At 36.1% G+C, this 14,847-nt stretch overlaps 1 protein-coding gene across 1 annotated transcript; it reads right to left on the bottom strand.

Annotated features, from left to right (window-relative positions):
* Positions 1-8,579: 8,579 nt before the first annotated feature.
* Positions 8,580-14,367, bottom strand: LOC127939364 (uncharacterized). The gene is made up of 6 exons (XM_052536120.1): positions 14,344-14,367; positions 14,062-14,247; positions 13,083-13,316; positions 12,047-12,149; positions 11,925-11,969; positions 8,580-11,047 (listed from the first exon to the last, which is right to left on the bottom strand). Exons 1-6 carry the CDS (start codon positions 14,365-14,367, stop codon positions 9,546-9,548), a joined length of 2,094 nt encoding a protein of 697 aa, XP_052392080.1. The 3' UTR covers positions 8,580-9,545.
* Between the last annotated feature and the right edge of the window lie 480 nt (positions 14,368-14,847).

Below are 14,847 nucleotides of genomic sequence, written 5' to 3'. Positions count from 1 at the left end.
ATCATTTATGCTGCGGCGCCCGGGGAGCAGTTGGGGGTTCGATGCCTTGCTCAAGGGCACCTAAGTCGTGGTATTGAAGGTGGAGAGAGAACTGTACATGCACTCCCCCCACCCACAATTCCATCCGGCCCAAGACTAGAACTCACAACCCTTCGATTGGGAGTCCAACCCTCTAACCATTAGGCCACGACTTCCCCATTCCCCATACAGCGGAGCATCACAGAAATACATTGTTTTAAAGTATATTAAAATAGAAAACCATTATTGTAAATAGTAATAATATTTCACAATATTACAGTTTTATTTTCTTCTGTATTTCTGGTCAAATAAATGCAGCTTTGATGAGCAGAAGACACTTCTTTAAAACACAAACCTTTGTAAATATTTGTAAAGAATTATATATTGTATATATGAACTATATAACCCTCCTCCTCCTCCTCCCTTCACAGTCAGGTCTTGCAGCGCTAATGTTCAGATCATCTCACAGTGTTTCTGTATGTCTGATCAGGTCTGTCGGAGCCGAGCAGAAGGTGGTCATCATGGGTCTGTTGTCTGACCCCAACCACAGGAAAGCCCTGACCGGCCTCCTGACCCGCCTCAGCACACTCATATGTTAGGGCTTTGACCTTTGACCTTTGACTATGCCATCCTGTTCCTCATCAGTTCCTCTGCTTGTTCTCCATGTCTCTGGTCCAGTGTTGTGTGCTTCCTGGCGGCTGTGAAGCACTGAAGGTGTTCACCCAGAGCTTCTCCCACTCTGTGGTCAACACTGCCCCCTGCAGTCCTGGAGACACCAACCACCAGCGGTCGACCCTCGCGCAGTATTTCAGGAGCGGGACGCGTCCAAAGCACTTCTGGCAATGTTTATTTCAATTCAGGGATGCATGATACAGTTACAGAACCACGTTTTGCATTTAAAGTTCAGATTTTCCTTTTCATCTTTTGAAAATCGGTGTGTTTTTCCGAACTCCAAATCCTTGTATCAGGATTTATTTTGTGAAGCTGACCGGCTGGCTGTGCATTTATCTTAACTTATACTCTTAAAGCTTTCAGGTTTAGAATAAAACTTGTCTATAAAAGAAGATCTATTAAATATGAATACAACTTTTTTTTCTGTAGTGGCGTTAAAAGTTGCATCTCAAAGTTTGGAGATTGAGGACTTGTCCTGGAAACAAGCCTGTTATTATTTATTACTTTGAGCATTTGAGAGATTTAATGGTTTTTACATAATTTAGTGAGTGATGCCACAAATGCAATGACTAAAATATTCACATTAGTGTAATGCATAAAAATTTAACTTTAAAACTTTTTATTTATTTTTATTTCAGAACGGGTTTAAAGCATGATGGAGTGTATTTTTCTTGGTAACTTTATTTATAGCACCACATGGTTTTCACATGCATTTGCAGAATCGGTTCGTTCACAGTATTAAAGTTTTTTTCAGAAGCCTTTTTACTAAATTGAATAATAAAGCTATATGCAAGAATTGAGCCTTTGCCATAACTGTTCATTATCCTGGGAATTCAGTGATTTACTTTTTTGACTAAAACGATGTTCCCGCACTAAATTTGTATTTTAGCATGTCTAATTATTTAAATGCATAAAACGTTTATTTTTACATTTTTTTTCTTAAAATAGCCTTATCCTGTTCATGTCTTTATAGGGAGAATACATCAACATATCTCGAAATATGCGATTTGTTGTCTGTCGCGAATTAAAAAAAAAAAAAGTTCGAGTTTGCCTGTGGCCAGATATTAAAATTAAATGATTTAAATGTCGTTTGGCCAAGATTAAGTAAAGCTTTGAATCGCTCTGTAAAGTGAAGCATCACAGGCCTTCGCTGCCCTTTGTTGTATCATTTTGTTTTATTAGTTTAGTTATAAGAATCTGAAAGATAATAATAATATTGTTTGATTAGTGAGATCACTGATTGTAGTCCTTGTATTTTCACACCCAAATTCAACCTATAAAAAAAAGTGCTCATTTGATCTGACAAAAACCCTTTTTCGAGTTAAAATGTTGCAGTGTTATTTATTTTTTTCAGTGCCATCATTGAGATACTTTCTACTAAGATTTTGAATGAGGGTCATTTTTTTGTATTTTAATTTTTTACTAAAGTTTTAGTAAATACGTTTAATAATCAAAAGTTATTGTGTTGTTTCCTCCTCTAGTTAACTCTTTAAAAAATTAAACATAACTTATCAGTGTTAGTACTATTATGACACAAAAATATTAGTTTTTTCATTTTAGTTAATTGTTTTTGTTATTTTTGCATTTTTATAGTTTAGTGTTTACTCTCTCTCATAGTTTTAGTTATTTTAATACTGCATTAAAATGACAAATGTTGCTTTGTAAGAGTTTATTATTATTTTTGTCTTAATTTTAGTTTTAACTTTAATTGTGGCATTTTTCCCCCACAGGTTTATGAAAACGGATGCCTATGTTCGTGCGCTGACAGAGAAACCTGTGATAATTACTGAGTCTGGAACCTGTGCTTATCCAGATCCCTGCAGAACATCTCTCCAGGTTTGATTATTAATTACTTTAATTAACAGAACTCAAACCTTAAGCGTGCATGACATAATGCTCATGGGTTTTGCATCAACCTTTTTACATGTAGTCATTTCTATTAGTTCACTAGCAATGCCTACACTATAATGGTCATTATCACACTAATGTGTTGCTCTGATATGCACATTTATTTTGCTTCATTTGGGATTTTGGAGAAAAGAATGTTGGAAAAATAGCATCTAAAACATAAGTTACTCAGTATTTCCTTCTTGATGATGGAAGCTTTGTTTTATTGCAGAATAGGCAATATTTGTACTGAAAGAGTTGATAAATCATGTCTTTCCCTGTAGTTTTGGCATGACTGAAAACTACTTTGTCTTCATTGAGACTCCTGTTAAAATCCACCAGGTGAAGTTCTCGAGCTGTGAGCCTGAAAAGGGTAATCAAACACAATGATTTACTTGCATTAAAGCAACTCTATTTTGTTTTATTTTTATTAATTTATTTTATATATATATATATATATATATATATATATATTTTTTTATACTTTGGAGTTTGGAGCCCCCTACAGTTAAGTGAGTGTCATACTTTAAGGTATTTATATATATATTGTTATTAGGCTTATATGTTACAATATATTTTTTCTATGTTTTTGTTTTTATATTCTCATGGGTTCCGTATACTAATATTATAAATAATAATTATCTTGACGTTTGTGGTCAAACTAAACATGGTTTTAATAATTCACCAAAAATCACACTGTGGAAAAAAAGTAGATGGCAACTATTGCAAATAAATAACTGATCACAACAGTATTATAACAAACTTATGATTTCACAAAAAAGTATATGAGAAATATATATATATATATATATATATATATATATATATATATATATATATATATATATATGTTTTTATATTAACATATTATTTTTCCTCTTCAGCTTTGAATTTGTCTATGATTATCTGTGGTTAACAAACCGCAGTGCAAACTGGGAAGAGGTCAAAAGAAGCGCAATGATTGCCCCTCAGCCAGAAGTCAGACGATACGTGCTTCCTCTGGATCCCTGCAGGGGACATCGAAAACACCTGGGAGTCATAATGTAGGTAATAAAATAAATGCTAAATATATGTTGAAGACAGTCAGGCTTGATTAAATCTGTTTTTGAAATGGATAATTTATGTAGTTTCAACATTCATATACCAAATATATATTTAAAAATATATTTCAGGGGCAAGAAAATTAATTTCCAGTCTGACAGTAGCCTACATTTAGGATGGAAAAGCTGTCTAGATATAATGTTTTTCTATTTATTTTATATATGTTTTGGAACAAATACTTGATTTATGTTAAAATGTGCAAATGCATTTTGTTTTGGACTGAAATACATGGAGGGCAAAATATATAATGAAATGCTAATAGGCATGCTAATAATAAGCAACTAGTTAATAGTGAAAATTTGTCCTTATACTAAAGTGTTACCTTAAATTATTTTGCCATCATAATAGACTTGAAGGAATAGTTCACTCCAAAATGAAAATATAGTCAGCTATATACAGTATATATATATATATATACACACACACACACACACACACACACACACACACACACACATATATATATATATATATATATATATATATATATATATATATATATATATACATATACATATACATAGCAGCCACAAAAAAAATGGTTTTTAGGTGAGTTCTTTGGATCTGGAGGAGAAATTTGCCCTTCGATCTTAACCCTCTCACAGGAGTGTAGGGATGGACTAAGTTTGTCAAATAATAAGGTGCTTGGTTAATGATTTGTAGACAAGTAGCAAGATTTTAAACTCGATTCTATTGTGAATCAGGCAGCCAATGTAAAGATCTCAAAAGGGGAGTGACATGATCTAATTTTTTACATCCCTTCAGAAATCTAGCTGCTCATTTTGAACTACTTGTAGCCGAGAGATTTGGGTGATGCTGTAATAGAGAAGGTGGCAATGATCCAGCTGAGATGTAAGGAACTGAGATGCTCAAGGTCAAGTAGATTACTTGGCCTGGAGTCTGAGCGGCCAAGGACAATAACTTTCATATTATCTGCTCAAAAAGAGAACAATTTGTAAAGCCATGGTTTGACATCATCAAGACACTCTGATAGGGTATTAAAAAGGCACACTTATTTTTCCTAGTCACAGGCAAGTGAAATTGCATATCATTGGCATAACTGAAATACGAAATACCATGTTTCCTAAAGATAGACTCCAGGGGAATAGATCAAGAGAGAAAAGGGAAGGTACTAAAACAGAACCCTGAGGCACACCGCAGTTTTAATTGCCTAAACATGAGATAAAGCTTCATATTTTGCACAAACAATGGTATATGTGCCTAATAGCACACATTTTTAGGTTAATCACAGCATTGTGATATGTTTAAAGTGTTTTATATCTATAGAATTTAATTTTGTCAAGTCGAGATGATTTGAGAAGTATAACCACTTTGTCATTAAAAACTAAACTTTTTTTTGCACTCTTTCGTTGCTCTTTGTATATTTTCCCCTTTATAGTTAAAATAATTGTGATGAATCTGTAAACACTTAGAAAAACTGTTTCCTATCTTGTGTGTGTTATTAAGCGAGCAGTTATTAGTTTAGGGCCAACTGAAAATACACCATATGCATTTGACAACGTGACAAAGTACAGTTTTGTTCATTGTGTTTGGACAAATGGTACCTAAGAAACTTTAATTAATGCTGTCACGTATAACAAATCTGCTTCAGAATAAAAATAATTGCTACTATACTCATCACACTGAAATAAACAAATCCTGTACGAAATGTTACGATACACATTAACAAAACAAAGAAGTTGTTTATCGTTTTGCTCACTAGGCTGTTTCCTTTATCTTAATTATATGATGTCTAGCTGCCAGACAATCACTGCCTTGCTGATCATGGTTTCCAATGAACGTCAAAACACACAGTAATCACAGACAACTTCATCCAGATATTTTATCCAATCCACTAACTTGTTTGAAGAACCAATTTAGCCAGAGATCAATTACAGGGTGTCCGCGGGGTTTTAAAAAGTATTAAAAAGTGATAAATCAAAATGGTCAAATTTAAGGCCATTAAAAGTGTTAAATGTGGTCTCAGAGGTATTATTTTTTTCCAAATTAGGTATTATTTTTTCCAGACTATCAGGTGTCTTATTCTGATTGAAATTCTATCTGCGTTCGTGTTAGTTCGTTTATATGGGCTTTAGCATATCTGGGCACATAATCAAAGATCTTCCGTCTCCGTCTCAACGTATGTTTGATGCTGACGTCATATTCAGTGGTCGTTCGGCATCATCTCAGAACACTGCGCACTCAACAGAAGTGGCTGGCTTACGTTTTATTTTAGACTTGCTTCAAGGCATATCTTCAACGACTGGACAACCATCGTCGTCTTCATGGACAAATGCAAGTTTTCTAATAGCTGGGTTAACGACCGGTAGTAGGCTACCGAGGTCCCGTTCAAACCCGGTTCTTGACGCATACAGCGCTATGATTTCCGCAAAGCAGAAAACGAGTACGGAATCTCAAAATCCAGTCATGTAAATGAAACTTACATTTTAATATGGAAAGTCATGGAATTTGTGAAAGCATAAATTAATCAAATCAAATCTCCATATGGACCAGTATCTGTAAATGTTAAGCCGCAAAAGTTGCTTGAAATATGAATCCGTGTTCTGCGCGTCTCTGTGTGAATTAATGAATGGCAGAGACGTGCAGGTTTATTTACTACATAGACTGAAGCGCATGACGCTTGACTTAATTTCAGCATCTGTTGTCTTCTCCTGTCAAAATAATGGAGTTCATTTAGAATTATTCATATTCATTTTCGAAAAAGCAGAAGACATACCGGTTTCTCCGGTAGTGGGCGGAGCTAATGCGCAAATAGCAATTTCAAAATGACAAATATGCATTCATTAGGCCTAAAAGAAAATTTTTACATAAGGGCATTGTGCTAGAAATATTACTATTATTTAGTAAAACGTATGTGATACTGCTACCACTGTTGCAAAAAAAAAAAAAACTTTATTTAAAAAAAAAAAAAGAATCTCAATATTTCTTCCATGTTTTAATTTTAATAGCAAATCCCTTTTATTTACCAAACATAAAATGTGTTTAAATTTGATAAATTAATATAATAAATTTTGGTGAAACTTGTTTACTGTTTTTCATAATTATATAACTTGTAGAAAAACTTTAAACACAATTCTAAATAAGTATAAAGAATGGCATTGGTTTTATTTTTAGTGCTAAAAAGTTATTTTTTTTTTTTTATTAGCAAAATTTTGTGTTTTGCTTTGGTACCGAAATTGGTACAGAGAACCGTGGATTTTCACTGGTATCGGTACCGAATACTGAAATATTGGTACCGTGACAACACTAACAGGCAGGCTTATTGTTCGGTCTATTCATTTTCTCCATTGCACATTTTATGGTATTTCTTTTATTTTTATTTACTAAGTGAAATAAATGTGCAATATGCTGTCAACATCAGTCTCTAAATCTATTATTTTTTGTATGTTATATATGTCAAAATCTGTGTAAATAATAGAAAGGTCGCTGATTAACACTTGCAATTCAGTGTCGTGATGGTTTTAAAAAATATTCTGAAGGTAGTGAAAAAGGTATTAAAAAGTAGTAAATTTAACTTAAGGATTGCAGTATATACCCTGAATTATCACAATTAAAAGATATGGCATCTGTCAAATAATCTCAGATGTATTAAGCGAGGTTCGAAGATTGGATCCTAGTTTCAACTCATCAGTTTTAGTAGAAACTTCAACACCTCACATGAGAGGGACAACCATATTGTGTTGGCCTACTGATAGGATTTCTACATGACCAGACAGAGGAGGGAAGCACTGGAGCTGAGCACATGTTGGCATTAGAAAATCCGCTTGCGTAACCATGCTACTGTAGCAGGCTGATCCAAATAGTGTTCAGCTGATGTCGAAAAACAGATTGCATTACAGAAGTGCAATCCAAAATACAAAGACTTTCCAAAACAGAGCGGGGTAAAACAAAAGTAAACAATGGCAGTGTTTTTACAAGGCAGAGAAGTATAATGGAATGTTTGAGTTTCTCTTTGAAAGGGTAGCTAAACTTCAAGTTAAAAGTATTCATAATATGTTGGAGCTTTTATTGAAAGTAGCCTTCTTTTACCTGTTGAGACATGCCGTCGCTTTATAGGCCAGTGAGAGCTGTTTGTAATGTTTGATTTGGGATAGACGTGATGTGCATGTATGCAAAGTTTCTTTGAAAACATGCCTTGTTTTTGTAGTTCTGCTAAATGACACCAGTGGTGCAGAAACTGACTTGCCTAGCTTTTATGCACACAGTAATGTCATTTATACTACTGTAGTGCATAATGTTTACTTGTTTTCATAAAATGTTGTTTCTGTATAACTGAATTTAAGGGTGACCTTTTCAGATTAGAGTAAACTCATGGTAAAGTCTGTTTATCGCACTGTAAATGGCAAATTATGGCTTGGACTTTATTTGACAGAACAGTTCCCTGACCTCTATCTTAAGCATAACATTTGATGAAACTCCTTGTTTGATGAACTGTTTGGAGGTTAGTAATACTGTAAGATTTTTAATATCAATCATGCAGCGATGTCTCTTCATGTGTTTTGGGGGAAATCATCTTTTGGTGCAGTTGCTTGATAAAAATAGAAATATATCTAAAATATTAACAATGTAACTAAAATATTAGATCTAAGATAAAATCTAAGCCACGAAATAAGTAAATGCATAACTTGGAAGTCTTGTTTTGTTCCACATCTATTCATTTACTTAAAATTATTTTGTTGATAAATATCACTCATCTGTAAACACATATAAGATACATGCACTGCATTATAATAATATTTCTTCTGAATGCATTTAGTGAAAATAATCCTAGCATTCATGTTGAAAGGACATAACTCCTTAAATGTTTAAAAAAAGTTTAAAAGTTTAAACTTAAAAGTTTAAATGTAACATTTTTATTATGCTACATATCAGCAGTTAGTATTTGGCTATAATTGACATTTAAAAATAAAGAAATAAATAAATTTATGGAAACTACATAACTAAACAACAATTAGAAATGCATCTACAAAAGTGAGTCACATGATGTTTAGAAACTTTGACATTTACAATCGTTTAGCCATATAACAATGGAAACTTCATGAAAATGCAACTGTTATTTAATGAGACCAATTAAAACACAATAGGTGTGAAAACTAACAACTGTGTTGCGGCTTTTCAAAATCCCAGGGGTAAAAGCTTGAGGTGTTTGGATCAGCGCCGAATAACATCTCAGCAACACTCTGTTGAACAAAATCAGATGAACTTGAAGATACCATTTTACTGAGCTCAGAACAGAAATAGTCAACTTCAGTCAGGTCGGTGTTTTTCAGTACTTTTCCAGCACCATGTGTATTCTCTTCAACTTGTTGGCTTACATCGGACACAAATGAGCCATCCATTGTATTAAAATCAAAAATGTTGTTTTTCATTGGGTCGAGCACTTCAGAGTCTGGAAAGCTCGTTTTAGAGGTTCCCCACACCGAGCCACAGTGAAATACTTGAGAGGAATCACTAGCGTTTGACACTATAGAGCTAGGTTTGGATTCTCGTGAAGCATCAGATACTTCTCGGATCGGTTCAATGAGTTTTTCTTCACTACTATAAGCATAGCTCGCTTCATTAGATGGGCAAGAACCAAAGGGGTAACAATCATCAAGTTCGGATCCACTGAGATGATCACAGGATATCTGCTTCTCCTCCAGATGATTTAAATCTGTGTAAAGTGGTTGAGGATTTATGGGTTGACATGTCGTAAACATATAACCAGATTCACAGTTTTCTGTTTCCGAGTGAAATATCGCTGTATCGACTGATTCGGGGCTAAAAGGATCAGGGACGTGGATTTCAGAGTTGCTCTGCTTTCTGGCTTCCAAACCTGAGTCTTGAAGATCAATGCTACATTTGGTTTAGTCAACAGGTTCTGGACTAAAAGGTGTAGGAGTACCAACTTCATGATAACCAGAATCTAGTCTTGGAGCTTCATGATAGAATGAGTTAACAGCGTTCATTTCTTCTAAATCAGACACGCTTTTGACTGGCTCAGCAGGTATGGGACTAAACGGGTCAAAATACTGGAGTTCAAGTTTACTCATGACCACGCATTCAGAGGATGACGGTTTGATGGTTTTATTGGCATAAAACTGGTCAGTAGCTGATCTCTGTGTGTTACTGAACAGACAAAAGAGGTCTTGAGATGTAGAATTAGGCGGGTTGCTTTCGGTGTTCAGGATGGATGAATCAGGAACAGGTTCAGCTACATCTGGACTTGCCATGCATTGGTCATTCCGCTCTGAATCAAGAACATTTTGACAAGCATTTGAATCCTCAAATGTAAGACTTGGGGTATCTAAAACCACCTTTTCACAATCAGGCACTAATATCTCCTCGTGTTTAGGAGGATTACTGCCAGTGTCCTGGTCATTGGTGATAGGGTTGTGTTGTTCTGTATCTTCAGGCTTTGGACTGGAACATTCAAATTCATCTACATCATTGAAATCAGGGCTCAAAGAGGCGTCCTTCCAATGCATTGGGCCATGGGACTCATCTTTGGGCTCAGTACAAGCCGGACTTTGATTATGTAGTTCAGGGCTACCAGGATCTAATCTCACAGTGAAGAAGAACATATCTCCATATTTGAAGTCATATTCGTCTGAAGCAGAAGGTTGAGGAGGAGAAATGGAAGGAGAGCTAGAAGGATTACTATTTATATCATGCAGCTGTTCACACAGAGGACCTGGACTGTTTTCTAGAGATAAACTCTCAGTATCTCTGAGTTCTTTGGCATTTGTAGCATTTTGTTCAGAAGTGTTAATAATATGATGTTCAAATGTCTTCTGGAAATGGCCTGGGAGTGGATCAGGGTCACTTGGACTTAGAGGAAACTCAGTATAAGACCCTGCAATGATGCCATGTAGACCACACAGAGAGTTAGCTCTTTTAATGAAACCGGATCCAGTCTGAACGTCAACCCTGTCCTCCTCCTCTTCAGCAAATACATTGGAATCAGCATCAATGGAATTAAACACCATTGAACTGTGACTCGAGTCTGATTCATGGACCCACTCTTCATCACACTGAGGACTAACAGCTTCAGCTAATAGATCTGGTTTCACAGCGTCACCGTTTTGGTTTGGTGTGGCGTTTGTCCCACACTCAGAATCTACATCGCTGCCAGATTTGAGACTCCTGGACATGGACACTCCACTATCAGGCTTTCCAGTGGACTGTGGCCTGTTGATGGGAGTGTTAAAAGTACCGTAGTCTTTAACGACAGACTGGAGAGGGTAGTGTACAGTTTCTGGAAGACTGATGAGGTCTTCCTGACAATGCGTTTCTTCTGACATGTTAACCAAGAGAGCATCAGAGGCAAACGGGTCTGTGCCTCTAAACGGGTCCCTGGGTAATTGCTCTGAGAGAAAACAGCACCATATTAGTACCTTTCTTTCACTAGATAGACTCTTTTGTTTTCCTAATCTAGTGCATTTCTGTGTTGGGAATGGCTAAGTAAAGAAGAGTTTTAGCCAAACCGTGGTCCTTTGTAATAAATAAAATGCAAGTCAGTGGCCTGGTGTGCTTTTTCGGACTCTAAAAGTGACTATATCAATCACAGTATATTGAGGTCAGTCTACAAGTTATTCAATCACTTTCAGACGCCTGCAGTCACTCCAACTGGAAATGAGCCAAAATAAGAATATAAACAGTTCATGAAACAGTTTAGACTCAAATTGAAGAACTGAGGAGCTGATGATAAGCACATGTGTGCGATCGTTTCGCTTCATAAAACCTCAATATACCGTATATCGTCATTCGCCACAGGTATTAATTTTGTGTTCCCTGATATGCTTTTTTTAGACACTCAAAATGCTTTTAGCCACTGACTTGCATTTTATGAGTCACCACATTATCAGCTAAAAATCTTCTTTACTGATCTACTGAAGAAAAAAATCACCTGCATCATGGATGGCCTGAGTATAAGTAAATTAAAAGCAAATTTTCATTTTTAAGTGAACTTTCCCTTTAATCTGGGGTCAATATAAACCACAGGTTAACATAACACTGGGTTATTTTTGATTAACAATGTTCAGACTTTTCCCTTGGTTAGAAATGAATCTTGGGTATTTAGGTTTCAAAATTCCACACAGTAAACCCCAGGTTAAGGTTTTTATTTGCATATTTGTTATATTTGACAAACACCTGTTTTAGTTTAAAGTTCATTTAATGTTCAAGAATGTTTAGACACCATTACAGGCTAAATAAGGTAAGGTTTTAAACAGAAGTTTACCAACCTGTAACATCAACCTTTGGAAAATGGTCATCTCCAAATACATCACCTGGAAATGAGTGAAACAGTAAGTTACATGTAAATGTACGATCCAAACACTATCATGCCATACAGTAAGTCACTCACCATCAGTGAAGGGGTTTGGATGGAAGAAGTCAAACTGTCTGTTTGTCACCTGACTGGGTTGAATGATCTCAAAGTCTTCCTTCTCCATGTCAGAAGAGTCAGACTGTGAAGAAAGAAAAAATAATCAATTGCATCCACAGTGTTTGTAGGAAACTCAACGCTGCATAATGAAACAATGGGATCACATCAGTGCTCAGGAGGTCTGAAGCCCAGTGTGTGAATGCAGACTGTAGTTTGATCAAATTAAGAGGCTGAAATTGGTACTGCAGTCCAAATGAACCATATTGGAGAGATGTTTCTCCTGCCCCTCCTCCTTAGACTCGACAGTCACATGGTTTGCCAGATGAGCACAGCTGACAATGGAAGGCAATGAGTCTGACAGCATCTGTAAGTTGCTGAGTTGATTTATCCACTTTTAAAATGTCTATAGAGTTGAATGCTGAGGCTTTTTAAGTCGGGATTAATCTGATATCACTGAGCCAGTTCATTTGCTGGCTTCCATGGTCTGCTAACTGGCAACCCAGGGTGTTGAAATACCATTGGGTAGACTGGCAGTGGGCGGAGTCACATGGACAAAACAGACATTCCGACAGGGAACGCACATTTCGAAGTAGAATAACTGGCTTTTTTTGTAGATACAAGTATGTGAACTTAGCATGTTTCCCAAATAACTGCAGTACAAACATATTATGGTAATTTACAGTCATGAATTATATGGTATTTTATGCTTTAGTTCAGTCAAAAAAATAACATGCAGCACCTTTTAAAAAGCACTGCAGTTTTTAGGTAATCAACAGAGCTGAATATGAGTAAGCACTATAGAGTCATTTAAATAGCTATACATAAAAATGACTGGAGACATCCCAAAACAATAAAAAACGACATGCGTCTGAACATAACATCCTCCCCTTTGACCTCTGTCAGTGTGATCTCAGTGAAAGACGACGAGCCACTGCTCTTCTGTAACCAGTAATGCATCATAAGTTTAACAAACTAGTAACAAATTATATATTCATGTGAATGCTAACGGACATACCAAGTTCTCCATTGAACAATGCATTTGATCAAGCTCCTCTACAGTGTTCTCCTGCTCAACATCATTCACTTCTTCTCCTTCCAGTTTGGACAAGATCTTCTCACTTTCTACAACATCCACATGTCTTTCCAAATCCTGGCTCAAAACGACACCAGGAGCTTCTTCTGTCATCTCAGCCACTGAACTTTCAGCAGTTATAAGGCCAGCGACCAGCTCAGCCAGCTGGTGTTTCACCTGGTCAATAAAGGAAATAAAAAATAAAAAAACATCACATTATATTTACACAGCGTAAGAAAGTTTGCAGATTGCACATGGAGAATCATGAGTAATATTAATGATGGGTTAATCAATCACAAGTGGCCCAATAGAGGTTGAATGACCATTTCTAGTTTTCCAATGAGTACCCCAATATTTTTATACTTTATTTGACTTTTTTTTCACCACAACTGTCTCTCGTGTCATGGAATACATCTTGGAACAAAAACTGACCTGGGTAAATATAGTCTGCTTTTTTATTAGACTTTTAAGGTTTGAGACATTGCTTATTTTTTTGGGATGAGAATGCATGTAATTTATTTTCAAATTCTCATCATTCCCGTCAATTGAAACAAGAGAACCGATAAAAAGCATCAGAATAGCATCGCTTTACTGAACAGCCTTAAAATGGCAGGAGGCTTCATGCACAAAACAAAAAACGCAAAGCAACATATTATTATTATTTAACAAACCCTAGGTTTTTACAGAAAATATGCAGATGTATCCACCTTGGTAATCAACATTTTCATGAGTAACTATTTTAATAAAAAAATTCAGTAAATGTAACGGATTACAGTTATATTGAATTATGTATTAAATTAAGTCAATGGAATGTTTACACTTTTTCAATGAAAGCTTTCACCTCCTCACGGGATCAGAAATATTACAAAACATGTTGGGTGAATTGGTAGAGAGACAGACACAAAGGTGACCGAACTGTGACCTGTATCATCTCCTCGAATAAGTCCTGCAGCGGAGTGATGCGTAGATGCATGCTCTCTGCGTGTGCTCTGGTGTAAGCCACTTCCTGCTGGAGCTGCAGGAGATCTTCAGCCGCGTCTCGCAGCTCCACGTCATACTGCTGCACGGTCTGCTCCAGCTCCTGCTGCTCCTCCTGCAGCGACTGCAGCTGCACACACACACACACACACACAAATATTATACTACATGCTGTCTGCACCCGGGGGCACACAATGACAATCTGACCCTTAGACAGATCCTATACAATCCTAGTCAATCTTCCATACATGGTTCACTCTCAGAAAAAAAGGTACTAAAGCTGTCACTGGCGCAATACCTTTTCAAAAGGTACACTTTTCTCATTTTTTAAGTACTACTATGTACCTTTAAGGTACCACTATGGACTCTTTAGAAACAAGGGTGTGCCTTTTGAAAAGGACAGCAGTGACATCTTTTCTGTGTCACTGAGTGTCGGCCGTTCCTCCAGAGAAGCTTTAAACTCCTTTAGTTTTGCATCTACAGTAGATACATGTCGTTAGTCCGTTCAAAAGCCAGTAAGTCTCCTTTCTTCTACAACTCCATCAAAATGTCTTCAAGTCCTAAGCAACTCTCGTCTGCATTTATTTAGCCTACCTTTCACCACGTGAGTTTTAAAGTTTAGGCTTAATCATTTCTGTGACATTATGTACTTTAGCATAATATGAACAATGCATTAAATTAAGTTATTTTCCTGTGAACACTGCTGTTTCTTGTTGAACGCACAGTGCTC

The sequence above is a fragment of the Carassius gibelio genome, chromosome A2 (genome assembly GCF_023724105.1).
Source record: "Carassius gibelio isolate Cgi1373 ecotype wild population from Czech Republic chromosome A2, carGib1.2-hapl.c, whole genome shotgun sequence".
Lineage (NCBI taxonomy): Eukaryota > Metazoa > Chordata > Actinopteri > Cypriniformes > Cyprinidae > Carassius > Carassius gibelio.
This window is presented reverse-complemented; position numbering and strand designations above follow the sequence as displayed.

Bases quoted from the DNA above. Each gene is read 5' to 3' on its own strand.
- LOC127939364 (XM_052536120.1), bottom strand. From the start codon at position 14,367: ATGTATGGAAGATTGACTAGGATT. The intron at 14,248-14,343 runs GTATAGGATCTG...GTGTGTGTGCAG, and splicing joins ATGGAAGATTGACTAGGATT to CTGCAGTCGCTGCAGGAGGA. The intron at 13,317-14,061 runs GTCACAGTTCGG...TTTATTGACCAG, and splicing joins TATTCGAGGAGATGATACAG to GTGAAACACCAGCTGGCTGA.